At 37.6% G+C, this 24401-nt stretch overlaps 5 protein-coding genes and 1 non-coding gene across 8 annotated transcripts; 3 read left to right on the top strand and 3 right to left on the bottom strand.

Annotated features, from left to right (window-relative positions):
- Positions 1 to 5566: 5566 nt before the first annotated feature.
- LOC127803370 (vesicle transport v-SNARE 13) lies at positions 5567 to 8454 on the top strand. Its single transcript, XM_052339541.1, has 6 exons — positions 5567 to 5711; positions 5928 to 6078; positions 6806 to 6864; positions 6966 to 7154; positions 7622 to 7792; positions 8055 to 8454. The coding sequence occupies exons 2-6, from the start codon at positions 5985 to 5987 to the stop codon at positions 8205 to 8207; spliced, it is 666 nt and encodes a 221-aa protein (XP_052195501.1). The 5' UTR covers positions 5567 to 5711; positions 5928 to 5984; the 3' UTR covers positions 8208 to 8454.
- Positions 8455 to 8811: 357 nt separating this feature from the next.
- On the top strand, positions 8812 to 8884 carry TRNAA-UGC (transfer RNA alanine (anticodon UGC)). The gene has a single exon. It is a non-coding gene; the product is annotated as a tRNA-Ala (tRNA).
- Positions 8885 to 8979: 95 nt separating this feature from the next.
- LOC127803367 (uncharacterized) lies at positions 8980 to 10901 on the bottom strand. 2 transcript variants are annotated; one of them, XM_052339538.1, is made up of 5 exons: positions 10404 to 10901; positions 10218 to 10304; positions 9743 to 9892; positions 9427 to 9635; positions 8980 to 9337 (listed from the first exon to the last, which is right to left on the bottom strand). In XM_052339538.1, the coding sequence occupies exons 1-5, from the start codon at positions 10884 to 10886 to the stop codon at positions 9331 to 9333; spliced, it is 936 nt and encodes a 311-aa protein (XP_052195498.1). In that variant the 5' UTR covers positions 10887 to 10901; the 3' UTR covers positions 8980 to 9330. The 2 variants fall into 2 exon arrangements, with proteins under 2 accessions (XP_052195498.1, XP_052195496.1); XM_052339536.1 differs by having other exon boundaries at positions 9438 to 9635.
- A 1096-nt stretch (positions 10902 to 11997) lies between these two features.
- On the bottom strand, positions 11998 to 16463 carry LOC127803368 (pectinesterase 31). Its single transcript, XM_052339539.1, has 6 exons — positions 15935 to 16463; positions 15744 to 15848; positions 15397 to 15474; positions 14579 to 14766; positions 13108 to 13281; positions 11998 to 12387 (listed from the first exon to the last, which is right to left on the bottom strand). Exons 1-6 carry the CDS (start codon positions 16175 to 16177, stop codon positions 12225 to 12227), a joined length of 951 nt encoding a protein of 316 aa, XP_052195499.1. The 5' UTR covers positions 16178 to 16463; the 3' UTR covers positions 11998 to 12224.
- A 752-nt stretch (positions 16464 to 17215) lies between these two features.
- LOC127803366 (uncharacterized protein At5g39570) lies at positions 17216 to 20128 on the top strand. 2 transcript variants are annotated; one of them, XM_052339535.1, is made up of 3 exons: positions 17216 to 18085; positions 18140 to 18558; positions 19848 to 20128. In XM_052339535.1, exons 1-3 carry the CDS (start codon positions 17278 to 17280, stop codon positions 19929 to 19931), a joined length of 1311 nt encoding a protein of 436 aa, XP_052195495.1. In that variant the 5' UTR covers positions 17216 to 17277; the 3' UTR covers positions 19932 to 20128. The 2 variants fall into 2 exon arrangements, with proteins under 2 accessions (XP_052195495.1, XP_052195494.1); XM_052339534.1 differs by having other exon boundaries at positions 17216 to 18558.
- Positions 20129 to 20250: 122 nt separating this feature from the next.
- On the bottom strand, positions 20251 to 24216 carry LOC127803369 (SPX domain-containing protein 4). The gene is made up of 3 exons (XM_052339540.1): positions 23741 to 24216; positions 21128 to 21293; positions 20251 to 20912 (listed from the first exon to the last, which is right to left on the bottom strand). The coding sequence occupies exons 1-3, from the start codon at positions 24014 to 24016 to the stop codon at positions 20446 to 20448; spliced, it is 909 nt and encodes a 302-aa protein (XP_052195500.1). The 5' UTR covers positions 24017 to 24216; the 3' UTR covers positions 20251 to 20445.
- Between the last annotated feature and the right edge of the window lie 185 nt (positions 24217 to 24401).

The raw sequence follows: 24401 nt of genomic DNA, 5'->3' as shown, positions 1-24401 counted from the left end.
GATTTTGCTCCGGAGTGTCCCACGACACTCATGTAATTAGTCTACCTTATTTTCAACATTTGAATATTTTTATTAATTAATGAAAGTATTTCAATACTAAAAACAATGTACTTAACGAGTGTTATGCGGCATTCATTAGCAAAACTCATTTAAAATATATTTATGAGTTTTATTAATGAATACTCATTCTGAATACTAAAAATAAAATGCATTAAATTCACTTTTAAGGACTGTGGTTAGTAAAGCCCTAATTTAAAATATAAACTTCATTGGATGGTCTAATTGCCATGATTCATCGAGGTATGGCCAGCAGCGTTGGCAATGAATCCCCATCTCCCAGAACAAGCTTCATTGGGTGTTGAAAAATAGAAGCCAGTCTGGAAGGTCAAATGTGAGAGCTATGAAGACCCCGGGTGGCATTTCTTCATAAGATGAAGATACATCAGAAGCAGAGCTGGGCCTACACTGAAGCGAAATAGGCGGCTGCCTAAGGCCTCCAAATTAGGGAGGTCCCATAATTTTAAAAATTTATAATTTATATATTTTTTAAATTTTTTAATAATAAATATTTAATTAAAAATTAAATACAAAATACTAAATTTTTATCTTCCCGATCCTCTTTCCAATAGTTTGACCATTCTAAACCCACTTTTATCTCCCACTAAATCCACTTTTCCCTTCCCAATTAAATCTACCTTTTTCCCTTCTTCCTCTCTCTCTCTACAATTTGCATCTTTTTCACTCTTCAGTTAATTTTCTTCTCCCCAACATCTCTCTTTATATCGTGTGCGTTTCAAGCTTCACTGGTTCAGCATCTGTGCGATTCGCAGCCTTACTTCAACCTTTAGGCTTCGACAAACAACAGCATCTCTGTTTGGTACATCGACTGAACTAGCAGACGGAGATCGAAAGAAATGGCATGTGCGAGAGAGAGAATGCCAACAAGATACGATTGCCGGTGCATGAGAAAGAGAGAGAGCCTGCGTCACTGTCTCTACTGACGCCAATCGTTGGCCGTCAGAGTCATTGGACTGCCGCTGCAAGCCCCTTCCCTTCCCTTCCTTGTTGATTAGTGGTTAATTTTGTAAAATTTTGTTATAATTATAACCCCCGTTTTGATTTTAAATTGGTTTAATTGAATAGTTATGTGTATTATATATATATATATTATAACATAATACATATACTCAATGGAGTGCATGCATGGAGCATCTATATAATATATAAGTATATAATATATTATATAATATATCATATAAATATATGCATAATATATAATTTAATAATACTCAATTGCTTGTTTGTAGGCACGAAGAATGTGGGTTTGGAGACTCAAATTGAATTGAAGAATAAAGAATTAAAACCCATAAAAAATTAAAACCCATGAAGAATTAAAGCCCATAAAGAATTAAAACTCATGAAGAATTAAGGCCCAACTTGAGCAACCCATGAAAGATATCATTTGGAGAAGACCTAAGCATTATTTTTAATCCTAATGAAGATCAAAAATCCAATTGTAGAAATTTATTTTTTATATTTGTTTTGTGAGTGCTTTATTATGTGTGTTTTTTAGCTAAAATCCATTTAACTATTAGGTGTGTATTATAGCTAAAATTCATTTAACTTTATGAATGTTTTATTAGGTGTGAATTTTAGCTAAAATCTATTTAATATTAGGTGTGTATTATAGTTAAAATCCATTTCACTTTAAATGTGTGAGTGCCCATTAGATATAATTATATTTAGTTGAATAATTAAAATTGTGTGGTTTATATTGCATATTGTGGGCTATAAATAGCTCACTTAATTACATTTGTAAGGATTATTATTTTTGAATCAAAGTTTAGTTGTTTCCTTAGAATTATCTATTTGAGAATTGCTTTTGTTATCTCTTATTTTCTTTATTATTTTCTCTTGTGATCTTACTTCATTTATTTCTTCTTTTAAATTCTTATGTCATTTATTGTTACTTTATTATTTACCGTCTAAATGGCCGGTTAATTCATGTCTTTAAATTTTTACAATTTTAATTCTTGTATTTTAATTATCCACCGCCTAAATGGCCGGTTAGTTTCTGCTATTTTAATTCCTGTCATTTAAATTCTGTTATTTAAATTACGTTATTTAAATTCCTGTCAATTAACTTTCAAATGGAAATGAGTAGTTAAATCTAATCTTGGGTTAAGATAAGGACAGTGTTCAACGCCAATTATTCAAAAAAAAAAAAACTACACTTAAAATGAGTGACATTAATTTAAATTTCAATATGGGTGTATAGTAATTATTAAGAAATCACTAGGTTTGGATTGGAGCGTAAGCCTAACTTAGAGCTTTCATGCCATGTATGAGAGTTACTAGAACTGAAAACGCTATCATACTCAAACCCGGATGATTGATTTAGTTATTTTGTGTATTAATTGTAATTGAATTTATGGTAGTTGTTTAAATTAGAATCCCGCATATCATGTATGAGGATTGCTTAAACTAGAACTATTATTGTCTCTAATTGCATTTAATAACAAATCTTCATATCTAAAATTAAATTAATATTACTAACCTTGTTTGCTAAAATTTGGGAATCAACGGATTGGCACTGAAATTGTCTTAACATAAGTACTATCTAATTTCATATTCTCACGTTCAGTATTTATTTTAATTTCTGGCTTACTTTATTTCCTAGTATATGTTATTTAAAAAATCATAAAAAAACCTTGTTGCCAATTTGTCCAAATGTGTGTGTTTGTGTGTGACATTCTTTTTATTTTGTCATAAATAAATCTCTCAGTGGACGACTTGAATTCATCCATAAAATATAAATTTAAATTTGGATTACAATTGTACTTGTACACTGATGAGTATAAACCTCTCACCAAAATAAAGGAAAAAAATATAAAAAATTTATTGTATTTTGTTTTGTGTTTTAATTAGAGGGTGATAGTGTAGCTACCTGCAATGGCCATAAATGTGGGTGAGGGCCTCTAAACTAGTTATCGCCTAGGGCCTCAAAACCCTTTAAGCTAACTCTAATCAAAAGAAGGCTGATGGAGCAGATCACTTCACGGGGATCCAAATGAGGGTCTAGAGCAGTGTCGACATGCCTAGTGCCCTCAAAGTAAAAGAAAAATAGGGCCTCAAAGTAGGGCTCCCAAAAAAATGAAAAAATGAAGAGACCTAAGACGAAAAAGGTCGAAGAAAAGGAAATGAGAGTTGGAGAAGACTAGTGGACTTCAAAGATGATGCTGGAGGAGACATCAGAGAAAGAGAAAGAGATAAGACACCAAATAACGAGAAGAGATGCAAGCAAGACGATAAAAGAAGCCGAAAAGAAAGAAATGAAGGATAGGAGGAGACCGAGGGACACTGGAGGTGGAGGAGATGCGGTCATGTACTTATCCTGAAGAGAAAGAGAATAAGAGATACTAAAAGATTGAGGACGAGAGGAAAAAGACTATGGAACATCTGGCGTGAGAGGTGGTGGAGGATCGAGAATGGGATACGATTAGCTCATCACGTGCCTACAAGAAAAAGACGAAAGAATTGAAAAGTCTTACTTATCTCATTTGCGAGCACATTAAATGTTAAGACTTGACAATTGTCAATCGAATAACATTCTATAGCATGAGAGCGGGAGAAAATCAAAGAGAAAGATAAAAAAAATGAATTATAATTTAAAGTTCAATCATAAGATAAGAAAGATTAAATAATTTGATTATATTATTAATTAAAAAAATATTTTTAAAATTCGAATTTAAAAAATTAATTAATAATTTTGTATCTTAAAAAATAAAAAAATTAAAATTAAATAATTTTTTATATTTATGTATATTATTAAAAAGTCACCAAACAAATTCGTGCCACAAATGTTGTTGAGCCGCCCTGGTCTAGAGCTCCTCCAAGGGATATGCTCATCTGTTGCCTGATAAACTTTGATCCCAAAAGTGTAGCGTGCTTCTTCGGATACACTCACTGGGTTGGATAAGAACCTTGTTGGAGATTTCCTAGGAATTCTATATCCAAGTGCTCCATGAATTTGCTGTGAACATGACTTTGGATGCTGCGCGTTGCGTGGTTTTTTTTTTTGAAACTTTTCGTTGCCTGGAGAATCGGAGAAGATACAGCGGGTGCTGGAGACGTTTGCAGAAAGATATTATGAGCAATCTCCACACATTCTGGCAACAAAGATGTTGCACTCTCGTTGTCATATTCACTCATAATGCTCAACACCGGCCAACACAAATGCACAGGTCAATAAGAAGAAGATGACTGTTGACGATTTTATCCATAATAGTCCAACAATAAATGAAATAACAAAGTAATTTCAAATCCAGTTAAACCGCTAAGAAATATAACACAGTCTTTTCCGCTGCCTTAATCATTTATTACGAATTTTCAAATTCACCAAAACTTTCTATTTTATCAAGTAACCCCTATAGCATAAATCCCTAAAAAATACACAATAACCCGATAGACTTTCTAGCACAATTGATAGGAATTGTAAGAACAAATTACAAAAATAAGATCTAAAAGTTAATACTCTCAATTATAATGTCTCTCGAATAAAAACACAAATGTTAAAACAAATTAATACAAATGATATCTGTAGACTTTTAAGAAAATTTAAGCACTAATGTGAATTATGAATACAATAATAAGCTCTTAACACTTTATTTTCATTCATTAGTCTTCTCTAATGCATCCATGTGATTATATTTATAAGTTTCTTTTGAATTTGAAAAAAAACTAATTATTTATAGTCGTTGGAGATTATAAAAACTAGTCGTTATTGAATACCAATAAAGGAAACAGTCGACATTTTTATTAACAATTTTCTTCAACAATTTTGAAGCAATCATTGGGCTTTGACAAATGATCGACTCTTTTTCAAAAGAGATCTTCTTTGGACAAATGACGTTTGAAGTAACAAGTGAATAGTTTTATAAGAAAACTAACACTATATAATCATATTAACAGATTTTTAACTTTTGTAAAAATAATAAATAATAAAAAATTATCCAATCGATAGTTCACTAAAATGGTTGATACTTTTTACATATCTTATTCAATTAAGACTAAAAATGATCAATTTTTTTCTAAAATAATCGATAGTTTGAAAAAAATTATCAACAATTTTTAGCTATACGATGCTCATTTATCCTTTGACACTATTTGGATTTTGTATTTTTAATTTTCAAAAATAAAATATATCTTATTTGATTTTAAAATAAATTTTCGTTAAGATTCTAATATTGTCTTTCAAAATGAAAATTCATACCACAAAAAATTTTAATTTTTTATTTTTAAGTTCCAAAAACAAAAAACTTTCACCGTCAAAACATTATTGTCAAAAGTAAAGCAACAAATATTAGAATTACAAGAATTACACTTGCTATATTTAGGACCATAAACATTTTTTTATATATATTTTGATAATTTTATTCTTAAAATATATTTTTAATCATTTAGTAAGCAAATATAATTCCACTAAAAATGTTTCAAACTATTTTTCTCTGAAAATATATATTATAAAAATATTTTCTACAACCTCCACGCTTTTCATTGACCATTTGAGTGGCCCGTGAGCTTCGTTGTGTGGGAAAAAGGAAGGAAAAAAACAACCTTTCTACGTATTATCATTCCAGATCCACCACCGGTGTCCGGCGATCTCCCGAGCACGTCCCCGATCTTCGGCGAGGTCAAGATTTTTCGATCAGGTATATCTTTTCATCTAATTGCCACAATAAGATTGGTTTATTCTTTGAAGCTCGGTACCTCTAGTCGATGATTCGACCGTCGGTTACGACGGGACTCGTTCCGATTGAGGCGATCTGTAAATCGCATTGGTTTCAGAACGACAACCTTGACGAGACGGTTTCGTTTATCGTGCTGAGTTCATGTGATTGATTGTGTATTCGTTGTTCATTGAACAGAGCATTTACCGAAAGGACAGGAAGAAGGGGGTATTTTTGGAGTTTTTATCTGACGCGATGAGTAACGTATTTGAAGGCTACGAGCGCCAATACTGTGAGCTCTCCGCCAATTTGTCCAAAAAATGCACCTCTGCCAGTCTTCTTGACGGAGGTAGGAGACGAAGAAAACCCTTGTTAACTTGATCTATTTGGTTTCTCACTTAATAATCATGCAGATACAGCCCCTTACTACACATGTATGTGATGATTCTAATAACAGATGCTGCATTTTCACACATTGGCTGGTCTATTCCTTCCTCTCTTTTTTTCTTATCACAGTGTCCTCAGCTTTGATTCAATATATTAGGTTAGTCTCACTAGCAATGTAGGGAATTTTTAGATACCAGAAAGCATGAGAAAGGTTCTTCAATTACGATATTGTTTTGATTTACTTCTTCATTCAAGGTGGTTGACTGTAAGAAAACTACATTTTGAAACACCATGAGAAAATGAAGAAAAAAGATGGAAAGAAAGCGTGGTCTATGAGAGAAGGCATAGTTGGTGAAAGGAAACGACTTAAAGCAAATGCCACTTGGCTGTTACATTTGTCTTGTGAATTACTTGAAGGACCTAGGTGGTTGCTTGCAATTGATGCATAAATGATCCAGAATTAAGATTTACAGCATTATTCCCTTCTTCTGTACTAAAATTATGGAAAGTTCTGAGAAGAGCCGAGGAAAGGAAGAAATAATTTAGAATGCCAAAAAGTTTTAGCGGTAACATCAGTGTACATGTTTCGAGAGTAAGCTGTATGTTTTGTGAAACTCTGTTGTGTGTCTCCATGCGTGTTAATATACATCTTTTTTCTTATGAACTTTGCAATGCCACATGATTTGCAGAGCAAAAGAAGCAAAAGATTTCTGAAATAAAAGCTGGAGTAGATGAAGCAGAATCCTTGGTATCATAGTGAATTCTCTTTGTTTCCTAAAAAATTATTTATTCATTTATTTTTCCAAATTGCTGGAGTTGAATATGATATTGGCTTCTTTGTTTATATAGATCCGAAAAATGGACCTCGAGGCAAGAAGTTTGCAGCCAAATGTGAAGGCTGTACTTCTTGCTAAGTTAAGGGAATATAAGTCTGATTTAAACAACTTGAAAGCTGAAGTAAAACGGGTTACATCAAGTAACCTAAACCAGTCTGCTCGGGATGAATTGTTGGAATCTGGAATGGCAGATGCGCTAACGGTATGCTTGACTTGTCATTTCTTGCTTTTGCTATCGAAGTAGAAAAGCTGTGTATGTTGGTGCCTTTTGTTTCCTTTTTATTGCTTTAGAAAGTTTTCCAGGTGACAAGTAGTTCTTTGGGGGCTGTGTGTTACTTTTCTTATAGTTTGATAATGTGTGTTCATTCTAATCCTAAACCATAACAATCCAAATAAAGGAGTTCTAAAAATTTAATTTTTCCAAATCAGTTTTCGAAACAATTCCAAAAGAAGCCCTTAGAGAGGGTCTGATCTGCATGATTGCAGATCTACAGAAACACACACGAGCACGTGCTGTTTGGGGGGGGGGGGAGGGGGGTGGCGGTTGCTGATTTCCAGGATTATGGAATTTTATATCACTTCAGCCTTTCAGACTTTTCTTGGCTATCTGGTATACATCATTTATTGGGTTGTGGAAGTGTTAATCTTGTTCATGAATGAATGCTATAGGTATCTTCTGATCAGAGGGCTAGATTGTTACTATCTACGGAGAGAGTAAACAAGACCAGTGACAGAGTTAGAGAGAGTAGAAGGACCATGCTGGAGACAGAGGAGCTTGGTGTTTCAATTCTTCAGGATTTGCATCAGCAGCGCCAGTCTCTCTTACACGCTAATAACACGGTATTAATAGACTAACACGTGAGAGTATATTTATTGATTGCATTTATTATTTATGACAATTGTTCTTTTGCGTCTGCAAGTACTCAGTGCCTCCACTTTGGTTTAAATGCCCTTTCTGTATGTCCATTACATATTAAATGATTCAACAATTATAGGCAAGCATTTTTATATTGTTCTGCATTTTGAGCTGATTGGCAACTTACTCTCCATTTAAGCTTATGTAAATGCCTATTTATTTGATGTTTTCGATCTTCTGCTGCAGCTCCATGGAGTTGATGACAACATTGGCAGGAGCAAGAAAATTTTAACTAACATATCAAGAAGGATGAACAGGAACAAGTGGATTATTGGCTCCATAGTTGCAGTCCTTGTTCTTGCTGTCATCTTGATCTTGTACTTCAAACTTTCCAAATAGACCAGATTTTTCTTTTTCATTTTTGGGCTGGCTGGCTGGCTCTGGAGAAACAGAAGTTTTTTCTTTCTTGGCTCTTTGTTGTGTGTTTGATTCTGCAAGTTTGCTAGTGAGTTTTGAGAGTCCTATAATCAAATGAAAAGCTGCTCTTGCCTTGTATGTTCTCCTCGGACTTGTTCATAGCTTTGTCTACCAGCACGCGAGGGACGCTGTTCTGGCTGAAATCTTAAAACGCTTGCTTGTTTGTGTTCGTCGAAATACTTCAATTTACATAACGCAAATGTAAAACCTTTTCTCAATTCTTGGAAATCAGGGAGTTTGTGCATTAGAAATGTCAGCACAAATTGCTTCAATTTGTAACATAAGGGAAATAAGGTTGCCTTGGCCCATGGTGTCTTTGAGGTCGACTTGAATGTTTCTGCTACAATCTATTTCAGGACTCATTTTGAAATTTTATAACACATGATAATATTTCTGTTAATTTATACAGCCCTACCCTAATCCATTTCCCATCATTTCTGTAGCATGGTTGGCCAACAGCTGATAATATATTCAAATGTACACCCTAAAAAAGTAAATAAAGATTTTGTGGAGAAGGTTAACAGGAGGGGATGTAGCTCAAATGGTAGAGCGCTCGCTTTGCATGCGAGAGGCACGGGGTTCGATCCCCCGCATCTCCAGATGCAACATGTTGTATATGTCTTTTTAGCTGCTTAGTATTCTCATAGTTTGGGCAGCCAAAAGCAAAGAATTTTTCTGATCCCACATGTTAAAATAACACAAAAGAGCAACCGCTCCATTAATTGCATATTCTTCTACTAAAAAGGGCCAAAACTGAGTGAATTTCAGATTCTCCCTCTTATTGATTATTGATTACAAAACCACTTAACTAACCAGCGATCATCATCAGCAAGAACTAATAATACGCTACATTACAGGTTGCTGCAGCAGACTTCCTTTAGCTCTATTACAGGCGCTTTCTTGTCAGTTCTCCTCCCAATTCAGTCTGTTGCATCAACAAGATCTTCTCAAACCACAGCCTTGTTTAGTCTCTCCCTCTTAAACTCACTATAGTCAGCCAACAAGCTGCCATTAACTCTATGCTTCATGTTCTCCACCAATCTCTTCAGCGCCTACACGAATGCAAACCAGAGAGGTCATCAGAAAGCTTCCAGATTTGTCACATTGAAGGAAGATGCTACTAAAGGTTAGTTAGTAGTACGAAGGTCTAACCGACTGGGCAACACTTTGGCGAACATCTTCAGGCACCAAGGCGAGGACAGGGGGGAGAACAAAACTTACACTCATCTTTAGTTGACCCTTTAGCCGGGTTTGTGTTCCCTGTCTATCGGGGTACATGGTTCCCTTAACCGCGAGGGTAAATTCAGCGGGCTTGAGAATGTCATCTAGCCCTTGAAGCTCCCATCTGATCTGCAGAAAGCACAATTGGCGGCATGTTTAACTGAGTAAGGATCAAGGAGGAATGGCTTTCGCAAATCGCTTTTACAGTTGCTAGTTATTTTGTTCTACGAACTTACTATGTCGAGTTCGATAAGCTTTGTGACATGTTGAGGAACTCCAGGAGGATAACCAGTCCCTCCGGATTTGCATCTCAGTCTCATGTCTATTACCGGCCACACACTCAGGAAGAGGAACTGTATGGGTAGCATCTGGATCCTCCACACGTCCTACAAGGATCAGAAGCGTTATGAACAGAGGGAGATAGAAGCGTTATGAACATCGAAACAGAGGGAGATAGAGGCCTCACTTCCAGTTCTATTCAAAATTAATGAAACTGGCATCAACGATTTACTGATTAAGTTATCGTGAATCTTCCTGGGATTGCCTAATAGACAAGGATGGGGATCATATTTTGCGAATAAACCTCCAAATTGATTGTGTGGAAGCAAACCCAAAGCAAAATTCCCTCATTCTAGCATTATTCTGTTGAACTTAGTTGAAATCCAGGGAACAATAACCCAACAGTAACATAAATGCAGAAAGGATAAGGACCTCATTGAGTCGATGGGCTCTTCGTTTGTCGGGAAAGATTGCTTTAAATACTCTGGGCTTATCCTCCAAATATTGATCGAAAGAAGCCTGCAAAATATAACCACATTCTCTTCCCCTTCAAATTCCAATCTCAAGTGGAGAGAGAGAGAGAGAGAGAGAGAGAGAGAGAGAGAGAGAGAGGGGTACCCCAGGGGACTCGAGGAGAGGGATGTCAGTGGCGATTCTGGAGGAGTAAGTGGGGGGATTCACCATCCGGTTCTTAATGCTAAGTGGAGACCTTGAATTCGATCTTAAACTTGATTCGGGCGTTGTCATCATCATTATTAGATCACGGTGGCATAGCCGCAGCTGCCTCCCCTTTCGCATTAACAAGCAGAACCCACTTTTATTGCGCGATGACGATGATGGAACAACCGTCCATCCAATCAGAACCTTGCCCATTTCCCCCCGCTTCTCACTCTGCTCCGTCCAGAAATTGAAATTGAAATTGCAGTAGCAGAGAGAGAGAGACGGAGAGAGTCCTGGAAGGGAAAGGGCGAGAGAGAAGAACGAAAGAAGAGATAACCGTATCTGTCTAGATGACGTGGCTACCCATAGGTGGTTCCAAGCAAGGAGCTGGGTGGCGCAGCCTCTCACGGATTGCCATCTCATTGCTCTTTGCTTTTCCATACCCACAAACTCCACTCACTCGGCAATGCCACGTTTGCGTCCCCCACAGCCTCATCACCACAATAAAGTTTGGTCCGTGATATCATATATGGCTTAACACATAAAAAAAAAAAAAAAAAAAAAAGGAACATTTAGACTATTAACAAATACGATCCTTCGTCTGTTATCTCCGTCTCGAATCTAAATATGACTCCATATTATAGAAAGCATTAAAAAAGTAGTTGTAGGATGGTAGCTCCGGCTTCTGTTATATGAATATGTAATCATTTATTTATGAATTTAGATCACTTCATTACTTAGCTTTTATCGTTTGAATAGTATACTTTTTTTTTTTAATATTAATATCTATATTGGTCGGGTCATTTTATCCAAAATTATTATTTTACATATTAAAACTCATGTTAATTAAGTTATATATTTAGATTAGGCTTTGCTTATAAATAAAACCATTTGAAATATGTTTGTCTCTTTTGTATTTTATAACCTTTTTCTTTTATCATCATTTGTATATTTAAATTGTCGACATGTTATGTACAATCACATATTAGTTTCTTCAACGAACCTTGCATAAAAAATAAGATTTTTTATTATAACCTACTACCCAAACTTTGTACAACTATTAAATTTGTCTTACAATTCCATTAGACAAAAAAAAAAAAAAATTGTTAAAATTAATTTTATATATTATAAAAGTTTAACCTTACTCGTCAATATTAATAGTCATTAATTAAAACATTTAGTTGAATGAGAAAATATGTCAAAATTTTAATTGAGATATTTTTTTAATAATCTAGGGATATCTTATGCATTGAGCCTAAAAAGAATTAATCTGAAGTGTTATTAAGATTTTATCTTATTTATTATTGTTAATTCAGCTATTAACTCTCAACTAACCAAAGGACCAAAGGAAATGAAAACAAATAGTTAAAGAAGGGAATATGCTAAAATTTAATGGCACATTTCTTTATAATCCAAGATCCCTTTTATGTATTAAGCTTATCCATATCACCATTATCTATCTATTGAATACTTTCTTTTCTTAAAATAACAATGAGTAAAAATAGCAGAATGAACAGAAGCTGAGCTTTTGCTACTCGTACACATGAAATCATAGTGAAAGATCGGTTAACATTGTAGTGTATATCGTAGTACCATCAGGCATCCCACTAATTTATTTGACATCTGATATGGTGAGGGTCACAGATAAAGTGGGAACATCCATCCAAAGAAAAGAGCTTTGTCCGTCTGATACTGATAGAAGGCTTTAATCCTAGATATCCTTTCCTTGATTATGAGGAGGAGAACTCTGGTCTCTGAGCTTGAATAACCTCCTAGTTCCTAAGCAGAGTATGGTATCCTCAGGGCCATTCTCTGGGCTAGCCAAGGCCTCTGTGGATCTGGATCGATGAAGGAATGCATTAGGAACTGTTCTGCTTCTTCGTCTACCAGTTCCCTCGCCCATGTCACGCGTTTTGATGGGCAACTACCTGGCCCAAAACACCTGCAATTTTCAATTAAAAGCGCCCAGATTTAACAAACGTAGAAAATAAGAAGTTCGAATGGGAAAACAGGCGACTTGAGAAATCATATTTATGTCCTAAGCAGTACCCTTGACCTTGAACAATGCAGGAAGGCTCTACACCACCACAAACATGAAGTCTTTCCTCTGTCACTTTATCCAGGCATCTGAGTCTTGACTATCACAAGGGAAGGGGAGAGGGTGCGAGGGTGATTTTGGGCTCAACGAGGAATTATTCACCAGAATTTCAGCTAAGAGAAATAGAATTAAGAGAGAGATTTTCCAAAATTGCATCTGATCTCAGGCTCAATGGCAATATATTTTCCATTATAGTTTTGGCAAATTCATTCCTCAAGACAGTTATGTCTTTATGTGAGCTCTACAACAACAACATTCTCAAGTCTTTTTGTTGGATTCAAATAATACATATTTTTCTACAGTACAGTACATAAATGTTCCGTTATTTTCATTTACAAAATTATTGCACATCTTTTAAATAGGGGGAGAAAACCATTGTTAACAATAAAGCAACATCTCCCAAGTTTTAACAAAGCAATGGAAATCAATTGTTGTCTTCTCCACATTGAGTTTTTAAAATAAATTATTTATGTGGGCACATGTTTGTTCCACAATTTTCCACTACAAAATTACTGGAAAACTTCCCTAATTTATCCAGGACAAGGCTGAATGAAGGTGAGGTACCTGTACTCATAGAAGCAAGCAGTTCTCTCATTCTCAGTTTTGCCCCAGTTATTCCATCCGACATGTTTGATGCATGCATCCATCCATGTGTATGCAAAAATTACCCTTCCAAAGGGTCCCCATGGGCGACCAAGATGCATGTAGGATGTCCCTCCATTCCCAGTGATTACACATCTGGATTAATATCACAGACAAGTCAAGGAAGAAAAGATACAAAACAAAATCATCTGCATTCAATTTCCTTTGGCCAAGGAGAATTGAGAAAGGAACAAGAAAAGATAAACTGCAAACAAAGGAGTTATCCTTTTCCCTTGCTAATTGGATAGTCCAAAGCAAATTGAATGGTCAAATTCAAAAGAAATTCTGATTCATCTCAACAAAAACTTAAAGCCTGAACTCCTAAATGTTCAAGAAATGCATAGTGACAAAGTCCAGCAACGAATGTGATGTTATTTTCATTTCAAAAAAATTGTTGAAACAAGTCAGAGATGTATGACAGTCACTCATGAACGGACAGATGCAACATCCTCTAGCTTTGCACATCGTAAATCATACTTACATTGTGAAGAAAGAATGAGATCTTGAGAAGAATGCTAGGGAAAAAGGTGGAGAAGTTAGTTAACCATGTAAACCTCCATGGGCCAACTATCCAGTACAACTACATGTATTCAGTGAAAGTAATATCGCAGCAACCATTTCCAGACTAACATGTATTCAACCATGCTCTTTGTAAAGATCCATATTTTCTCATCCCAGCATAACATTGAAACCATTTCCAGACTCACCATGCAAACAAATTACATCCCGAGAACCAACACACATGCCTTCACGTCTAGCATTTTTGCTTAATCTGACTAACAATGAAAAAAATTTTGGACTCAAAGAGCAACACGTACTCAGTTTACTCCCCCTTACAGCATGGTCCGGACGACAAGGTAGGTAGCAGCCCTCCCAGTTTTTTTTTTAGGGGCTAATTTCCAGAAATTAAACCTGCCCCATAGTGCTGAGGGGGAAAACATTTATAAATGCACCAGGTCACCCCAAAAACAACAAGGATATCAAAGTCTTAATCCCACTATGTGGGGTCATACCAAATACAAAATGAAGAAGTAATCACTGTCTAGCAAGCCCACCATCCGAGCAAATACAAAAACGCACACACACATCAGGATGACAAAACAACCACAAAGAAAACAAAACAATGAAACTACTATTCACATAAAAACAAGGTTACAAGCTTCTATGAGGAAGCAAGACTTATTGTATTCACAAAGAATGTCACAGCAAGAAATGGATGCACAAATATGCGCATCAAATGAATCCACTTTAGTGCAAGTTTATGAAAGCGGAAAACAAACCAAGTATTAAGTATATGGTCAAGAAAAAGGGCACCAACAAATCCAATAGCAGCAAACTTGTCTAATTGGGAAAGAGAAGAAAAAATGAAGCTAAGAGTAGTTAATAACACAACCTTAAGAAGACGTATCCAGTTGTCTCTTGAGAAGATTTCCTGCTTTGTGCAGTTATGAATCCAGCTGACTTACAATGAATATGGCAATGCTCCAAAAGAGCTGTGCTATTTCCAAAAATGAAGTCCACACTTCCTTCAATGTAGCAATCTTTTAAATATTGCTTTCCGTAGTGCAAATACAAAGTATCCTGCCAATCATTTATAGCAGAATTAAGTTTTCTTGCCAAAGTAATAACGACTCAACTCTATATTTCCGTGCTGTCAAGACAAAAAATGAAAACAAAGTATCTTGCCAATCAGTTATAACAGAATTAAGTTTTCCCGCCAAAGTAATGACGACTCAACTCTATATTTCCGTGCTGTCAAGATAAGAAATGAAAACTTCATCTCAATCAAACTGCAATTAGGTCCCTCCTACACAAACTACTGCCAGTGGTTATTCAAGATGTTATACTATGTGATTGAGAAAATAAGCGTGAAAAAAAAAAGAAAGAAATAAGACCATCAGCCTCTGGATCAACAACCACACATACTCTTTGTCCATGTTGGATAAACTCAAGTTATATGTCTATTGATATATTCAAGAGTTCTCCTGCGATTTTAAAACTTGTGTTGAACTCGTGACCATGTTGCCATTACATCTGGCACCTATTCATATGGCTGCTGCAAGATGTAAAACTGATTTTGATCCAGACCAAGTTCCAAGAGATAAAAGTTACTCCTACAATTATTACTTCTTTGCAATTCTTCAGCAAGATGAGTCCACATTGGTAACCAAAGCAGAGTCTTGATTCATGAAAGCAATGCAGCTAGAATACCTGCCATCCCAGAAATCTGCAATTGTAGAATGCACAACGATCTGCTGTCACCCTAAGTGCCACAGCTTGGCCCGAACCCTGCAAGAACGGATTCATAACAAGGAACATCTATAATCACGCATCTTGGACCATGGATAGACTGTATCCAAAAACCTCAAAACAGCAACTTCAAAACATACAATACCTAAAATTACCAGGATTATTGAAATTCCATCTGAAACCCATAAATACACATACACTAGTCTAATCACACCAGCCAAACACTAGAAGAAAAACAGTTTTGAGTACTTCCAGAATAAGCGGTGCCGGCCGGGACGGTAAATGCTCAAAGGCAGTAGTTGGATTACCTCAGGAGCAGAGTTCTCAAAGGTGATGTTCTCAGCTATGAAGTCCTCCCCTTCCACAATGGTGGTCCCGCACCCAAACGTTCCAGTTCCAATCAGACGCGAGCCCTGAGATTGAGATAAGAAAAACCCTAGATTAGCAGAGACAGCATGTGGAGCGGATACAATTGAATGGCGGAAGTGAAGATACCTACCTGGTGGTGCTCGATTTTGGAGGAGGTGTTGTTCCAGGCGAGGACAGTGTCCTCGGGGCTTATGCCGGCGAAGGTGATGTAGTTCTTGGTCTTGGGGACATACACGGGCTGCCTGTATATTCCGGGAGAGATCCGGATCACCGTCCGGCGAGTGTTGCCGAGTGGCACGGCGTCTACTGCCTCCTGCACCGTCCGGCGATCTCCGGTGCCGTCCTGTGCCACGGTGATCACACAAGCCGACATCTCCTCTTCGACGAAGCGAATCTGATTCTGGTTTGGAAAGCAACAACTTTGAATAAAGACGCTAACAATGATTGAATCTTACACGTTTTGCTATTTGTTTCTTTCGATGTTGGGTTTCTTAATTCTTTTCTTCGGGAGGCTGCGCTCCACTTCACTGTGTAGTGTGAATCATCGGTCGGATCAAGTAATTGTTGTAAATTGTAATCGGAGGAGATGATCACATTTTCAGTGATAATCCTATGATTTTGACATTGATTATCATTTTCCTTCAACACAAACACACTCCTTCCTCTCTGCTCTGCTGTGTGCTAAATAATAGACTTTTAGGTAATACTTTTTAACTAATATATTTTATATTTTTATTATTTATAACGTATTAATTAAATTTATCTGTTATTTTTTAAACATATTTATCTCTTCTCTCTTTGTATAAATATATTTTAAACTTTATAAATAAAAATAATAATACATATATTTTTTAATACATTTTTAAAAAAATTAAAAAATAATTTAATAAAATATTAAAATACTTCTCAATTTTATCTTAATAATAATTTCATATTTTAACTTAAAAATTATTTTAATCTTATCTAAATACAAATTTATTATACTCGTTATTTTAGTAAAGGATACCTCATATGTAAGCAAACCCAACCCAAGGCAAAGTGCAGATTTCTGCCTGTCATCCAAGCAAACCATTTTGTAAAAAATACTTTCTTTTTTTTTTATTTAAATCTGTATAGAATATAATACTTTAAAAAAAAGAGAAAAATTAAAGAAGTCGGTAACTGCTGGACAGGCCCAATTCTCAATGGACGTGGGCCAAGGCCCGTTTCGGCGACTGGTGATGGTGATGGGCCACGTGGCTTTGAATCTATGATTAAATGGTAAATCTGAACAGATCCAAGGGCAATTCTGGCAAGGGAAAGTCAAACTGGAAAGAGGCGTTTCCCCCGCTGCCCCGCACAGAGCGAACCGCAGACACGACGCCGTTTCGCTCAACTCGAAGCTTCGATATAAAAACCCACTTGCGCCGAGTATGGAGGTCTCGCTCTACGCTACCTGTCCAAGCAGCAGATCGGAGGTTCAAGCGAGAAACGATGTCGTACTATCCCCGAGACCACCGCGCCGCCGACGATGACGCCGACGACTTCGCCGAGTACGATCCCACGCCTTACGGCGGCGGATACGACATAGCCCTCACCTACGGCCGCCCTATTCCGCCATCGGAGGAGACCTGCTACCCCACCACATCCTCCGGCTCCGACAACTTCGACTATGATCGCCCCTCTTACACCTCCTCCGCCGAGCCCTCCGCTTACTCCGAAGACGTCCTCGACAACGAATACAAGAGCTATGCCCGTCCGAAGCCCCGCCCCGCTCCGTCGTCCTACAGCGGCGGCGCCGAGTACGATAGGCCTCAATCCGATTACGGGATGAACCGTCCTGGTGGAAACAGCGGAGAAGGCGAATATGGCGGGTCCGGGTATGAGAGACCCAGTTCTGAGTATGGATCTGGCTATGGTAGGAAGACGGAGTACGGGGAACCGGATCAGGGATTCGGATCCGGGTTCGGTGGAAGGCCTGAATTGGACCAACCCAGCTCGGACTATGGTTCGGGGTATGGACGGAAAAGTGAGTATGAAGGTTCGCAGTACGGATCTGGATATGGTCGGAAGAGCGAGTACGAAAAGCCAAGTTCCGAGTACCGATCTGAGCATGGTCGGAAGAACGAGTATGAAGAACCAACTTCCGATTACGGATCTGGGTACGGTCGGAAGAGCGAGTACTCGGAACCCACTTCCGAGTACGGATCATCTGGGTATGGTCGGAAGAGCGAGTACCAGGAACCACCTTCCGAGTATGGGTCATCTGGGTTTGTTCGGAAGAGCGAGTACCAGGAACCACCTTCCGAGTATGGGTCATCTGGGTTTGTTCGGAAGAGCGAGTACCAGGAACCACCTTCCGAGTATGGATCATCTGAGTATGGTCGGAAGAGCGAGTACGAGAAACCCACTCCGGATTACGGGTCTGGTTATGAGCGAAAGAGTGAGTACGAGGGGGGCGGGTCGGAGTATGGATCTGGGTATAGTAGGAAGCCGAGCTACGGGGAGGAAGAAAGTGGTGGTGGGTATGGAAGGACTGAGTATAAGACACCGGGTTATGGGGAGGAGAGGCCGAGTTATGGGCGGCCCAGCTATGGCAGCCAGGAAGGAGAGGGCTATGGCCGCCCAACCTATGGCCGCCCTGAAGAGGAGGACTACCGCAAGCAGCCTAGCTATGGGCGATCCGAGGAGGAAGATTACCGCAAGCCTAGCTATGGGAAGCGCAACGATGAGGAGGAGGAGGAGGAGGAGGGGGGCTATGGCCGTAAGAAATATGTAAGATCATCGCACCCACTTTTTGGATTGATAAAATCATGAAATTCTGAATTGGTTTGTTTTTTCAATTTTCTTTTGCTTTTAAAATGAAAAAATGCCTCTAGTGTTTTATATGATAATAGTATTCCATTAAAATTAAGAGAAAAATTTTATGAGTCTACTTTTAGATCAACTTTGATGTATAGAATAATATGTTAGGCAAAGCACCAATATATGCAAAATATGAGTACAAGGAAGAGGATGCTACGATGGATGTATCTGCAATTATAAGAGAAAAGATAAAATTAGAAATGAGGTTATTTGTAATAGGGTTGAAGGGGCTCCTATTGAAGATGAAATGTCTTACTCACAAGTGAGATGGTTTATAATGTGAGAAAAATACTAATTGAGGCTCCTATGAGAGAAGTGGATGGAATTAATCAAGTCTTTAGCAAAAGATATAGAGGAAGAGTATAAAAAAGAAGAATCTTGATGAGAGACAAATTATAAAGGTCTCATAGAAGATATGAACATAAATAGAAATGAGTGGCAAAGTAATTAGAATCTTTCTTGGTGTTTTCTAAGTTGTTGGATTTCTCTGCCTTTTGAATAGTTTCTCATGATTATGATATGCTCCGTTTCTATACCCCGCGTGTTTGTTAAAAATAATGTCTTTTAAGTTTGGTAGCTCCAGTGTTGCTAATCTTCATTAATTGGTTTAGACAAATGCATAACACTGCCAGTTACAAAATGTCAAAAATAAGGAAGTCTTAAACATTCTCCAAAAGGCTAATTCAGGGGGGCTATTGTCTGATCTGTTTCTGTGTTAACTAAAAGTGGTGTAATTGATATTGACTTTTTTTTTTCCCCTTCTCTCTAACATATGAAAAGTTTTGAGGCCAAAAGCACTAGATATACTTCTAGTTCTTGGCAATTGGCTACTGCAATAATCAACTATCACCTGTGATTCATAAGTTGTTGGAAGACAAGTTGGAGAAATGTTTTAACTTAATGACTGATACGGGAGCTCAATTTTTGAAAATTCTTGAGTTGCAAATTTTACTTTAATAATCATATTTGTTGTGGGATTAGATTGCTGCCTATTCGACTCAAGTTCACTTTCACTCTTGTGTGTCTGATCAGGCCTTGGCGGTGCCTGCCTTTGTTTGTTGTAAAAGGAATAATGTGGTACATGAAAAATGTGGTTCATAGAACAGGTCTCGTGGTTTCTTGTAGTTGTTCTGTTTCCGAAGATGATTTCATGTAGTTGGTGAAACTTAGAATTATCTCGGTTGAATCAAACTTGGCAGGGGGATAACAATTCTGACGACGAGAGCGAGGAGAAACGTAGCTACAAGCACCACCACCACCATCGCAAGCACAACGATGATTAATCGGAATACGCTTGAAGCCGCCGCCTTCTGAATGGCAGTCATGCATGCCCTACTACTCTACTAAATAAAAGAGAAGGCAAGAGAAGGCTTGTGTGCTAGTCATCTGTAAAAGGGGCATATAGGCCTCTGGTTGTGCGTGTGTGTGTGTGTGTGTCTGTCTGTTCCGCTTTTAAATGATATTCCTAAACATTTGGCTCTGTGCGCGCGTAATATCTTTTGGATGCTCAAATTCCTGTTTTTTGTCTTGCCTATCGGTTGGACTGGACATGTCTTTCTATGTTGTTCTATATATTGCGTTTCGAAAGTGTTTCAGCAAATATAAGAAGCAACGAAAGCAGAGACATTAGCTGAAGGTAATGAATTAATGTGACAAAATGAATCAGAAAAAACCACGACTCATAAAATCAATCTACCATGAAAAGCTTATTACATCACTAATGGCCAGTCACAAGATCCATACGGGAGGAAGTTCTACAGGGGGCAATGGGCGTTACCAAGTTTTGCCTCCTGCCCATTATTGATTATTCTTCAAGCCGGCCACAGAGTCGCAAGGTGAATTTTCGGCCGTGACGTCGCCGGTATTTCCATTATCCTGGCTCCCAAAAATACACCCAAATGACAAGGGGTTAGATGTGGAGCTCGCCCTTCTAAGGCCCTGTATGGTTCTCATTGCAGCAAGGGTGCTCCTGTATACGTCTCCCCTTTCTTCGCCAAGTGATGGTGGCTTATCTGCAGGGATATTTACCGTATCCTCATTAGGCGTTGGGTTCGAAACGTTTGTCTGATCTTGCTCATCGGTGGGAGATTCAACGACTTCTGCTTCCAATGGGAAAAGGAGCTCAAGTTTAGCTTCGCACTCTCGGACTAGCCTAGTGAGAGGTTCTGTTGTGAAGAAGGGCTGTTCAAGGGCGAGTTGTGTAAAATGTAGCTGCAGCAATCCCCCTGTTCTCTTGTCATACTTCTTCAAAATTTTAACTAATCCTATTGAATAGGAACAAAATGCCTCAGAAGTTATATAAACATTCCAAACCTCAAACCCCATTCAGATTTAGAACAAAGAATTTCCAGCAATAACTGATGTACCTCTTAACTTTAGCAACCTATAACATTTTGTCAGCACCACGAATCCATGAATCAATTGGCCCTTTAACAGACCAAACTGGATATAGAAGAAAAACATAGTTGAAGATTTGTACCTGCAAAATTGAGGGAGCTATAGTTTTTGAGAAGCACCATCTCTCCATGAATGGTGACAAATTCCTTGCGGATGTCCATCATCTCTACGCTGAATTCAGCCTCTGACGTGAGCTCTCCACTCTTGCTAGTCTTTTGTTTAACTTGCTCAATTCTTTGCTTCAACTCCTGTTATAAATTGCATTCAAAATTACAAAAGGCCATAGTTAAGTAGTTGGATCATCACTGGAAGTTTATCACTTTATATGTGATTCTTTAGATGCATATTTATCAAATGTGTGTATGTGGAAGCAAGGAATTATGAATCTTCAAATGCATTGGAGCAACAATATATTAACTCAACTTGTCAGGAGTCATTTGACAGAGATTTTAGTCTTCAATTTTCATTTTAAATTTTCTATGTTCAGTTTTGGTTTTCATTTATGAAAACAGGCATGTTGCTTGACAATTTTGTGTTTATTTTCAATTTTATATCTGATTATTTTAAAAAAATATATCTCTTATCCCTATCATAGCTGGCGACCAAAAGAGATGTTGAAGCAGCGGACAACTCCCAGAGATTTATGGGAGTAGTTTTCCCTTCACATAATTCCATGAGCATATCCCTGTGACGCCAGAAAAGGAGGCTGCCGTGTGGTATGATCTTATTTTTTTCTGTAAATGGTACTATCTTGACATTGAGCCATATTATATGCTGACTTGGGAAGAGATCAAGTCTTCGTTCTTAGAGGCTGATCAAAGGGGTAATCTCCAGGATGATGACAAATATGTGAGGTCCTACTTTCTGCGGCTGCAATGGGTACTGAACAGATGGCCTGGCCATGGAATACCAAATAATTTGGTGAAAGAAGTTTTCATTGATGGACAGAGGAGTGAGTACAGAGATTGGATTGCCCTGCAAGAACCCGATTTACTGGAAGTCATTGAAGTTCTCTTTCATCTGGGAGAGAGAAAGTGAGGGGTATAAGAATGGACCGGAAAGAGGATTTGAAATGCAAGTTTTGCAATTATGGAAAGCACAAGGAAAAAGACTGAGATTTAACTAGGGATCAGGAGTTTGTGGCTCAAGAGCAAGAATAACTTTGCTTCAGAAAACAAAGAATGTTGATGAAGCAGGGGAATTTATAGGTTGCCAGTGGCCACTCCGGTGGTCCTCCGGCAAAATTTGGTTGCTGGCAGTGAGTGATGGAAGATGAGAAAAAATGGAAACGAAATGAAAAAGTGAACACATCTTTTTGGAGTTTTAAAATTTTTAAAAACAAAAATAATGAACTGAATGCCATTTTCAATTTTTATTGACCAAATAGAGGAAACAAACATTGAAAAATTGAAAATGGCAAGCCTACCAAACAGGACCTAGTATGTTCAATGTCATTATTGACATTTCCAGCAACATATGTTCTTTGTCATTATTGACATTTCCAGCAACATATGCCAAACGAAAGATGGATTGATTAGTGGTCAAGAACTTGCACTTTTGGAAGGATACCAAAGAAATCCATGAGTACATGAAAAAGAACCGTATAAACACTCCATGAAATGAGCTTCACGTTATTTACAATACTACAAGTAACAAATATATGAAGTGGGCTCCAGCAAAGGTGCGCCCAATCACATAGTAGTTATACTTGAAAGGTATCTTATTTGAAAGGAAAGAAAGACCGGGGTGACAACTAATAACAGGACGAAAGTTAGTCAGCAGGAGCCTCTGGAAGCTGTGGTCCCAGGCTAACCAACAACTTAAGTGTAGGCATTAATTTGTGAAAGCTCTAATGAGTTAGCATAATGAGCAAGACAATCTGTGACTGGAAAAGCTTGTGATAGACAAAGCATCACTGATGTTTTCATTTAGGCAAAGAACTTAGTGAACCTGCACTTGCCAGGTACTTGGGTTGTCGTGTTGACATTAATGCTTTTCCATCGGTAAATTCTAATGTTATGATCTACCAATAAATGTGACAAAAACATGGGTGGTATGCGATTTATGGAGCCATATATGCCTTTATTTATGACAATCCTGAAAATAGTTTGTGATTTATGTAATTCTAATGCATTGTCATAACAATTCTGAACATAGCATGTGATTTATAAAATAATATGCCCTTTATGATAAACTCCTGATTGCTGAGGCTTGGCATATATGATTTGACCATTAGATACAAACACGCCACATAACAGATTTAAGAAATGAAAAAAAGATCATCTAGAAACAGCACTGACTAATTCATGCCAATCGACATACGGAGAGAAACAGGAAAAATAGGAAGAATTCCACCACGTAATGTTAACCGTTGCATCACCAGATTATAAAAACCAGGATCTCAAGTACCTCAAAATGCAGTCACAAGAATAGGTTGTTTTGCCTTCAGTTGATTCATTTGGAAAAATTCACAGGTAATGGTATTACAGACCTAGAGAATATAGAAGCCATTAAAAATAATTCCTTAATGAAAATTCCTTAAATTCCCCTACATAAGTATCAAAGCAAAAGGAATTTAACCAGACTATCAAATTGAGTCAAGACTGAAAGCTTTTGATTCTGCTTTTCCAAGTTGTACTGCAGTTATGAATCCAACAAAAACAGAAGAAGTAATGAAGGTGAATTGGGTGGTGACCTGAAGGCGGATGACGAATTCTTCCTCCTTGTCGACATAGAAATCGTTGAACTTTTCGAGTTCTTCGGTGAGAATCTTGACGAACCAGTCCTGGAGTTGGAGCAGCGGCGGCAGAGGGGGGTTGGGGTTGGGGAGGAGGGAATCGTGGACATCGACGTCGGAGGCGGGGAAGTGGTGCTTGAGGAGCTTCTTCAAGGGCTTGTAGCACAGGAACTTGTCCCTCCACTCGGGTAGGGTTTCTTCCAGGTGGATCCGAAACTCCTTGCCGAATTTCATCTCATTTCAAGTCTAAATTCAATTCAATTTGATGCCAAAACGCGATCGCATTCCTTCCTCGTTCGCCGATTATATGATAAGAAGGGGAAGAGAATGAATATGCGGATGAATGAATGAGAGAGAGAGAGAGAGAGAGAGAGAGAGAGGGGACGGAGAAAGTGGAGGAATCTCGAATCGGATACAACAAGAAGAGGGGATAGACGTCAACTGAATTGATGCAGGCACACAACTCTTTTTTTGTTTTTTTTGTTTATGTAAATAATAATAATAATAATAATAATAATAATAATAATAATAATAAAATATAAGGAGGATAATGGGGTAGCCAGTAGTTACGTTTGAAGCCTCAATTTGGGGTTGGGGGAGTTTATTTAAATGCAAATTC

The sequence above is a fragment of the Diospyros lotus genome, chromosome 6, assembly GCF_014633365.1.
Source record: "Diospyros lotus cultivar Yz01 chromosome 6, ASM1463336v1, whole genome shotgun sequence".
In the NCBI taxonomy this organism is placed as follows: Eukaryota; Viridiplantae; Streptophyta; class Magnoliopsida; order Ericales; family Ebenaceae; genus Diospyros; species Diospyros lotus.
This window is presented reverse-complemented; position numbering and strand designations above follow the sequence as displayed.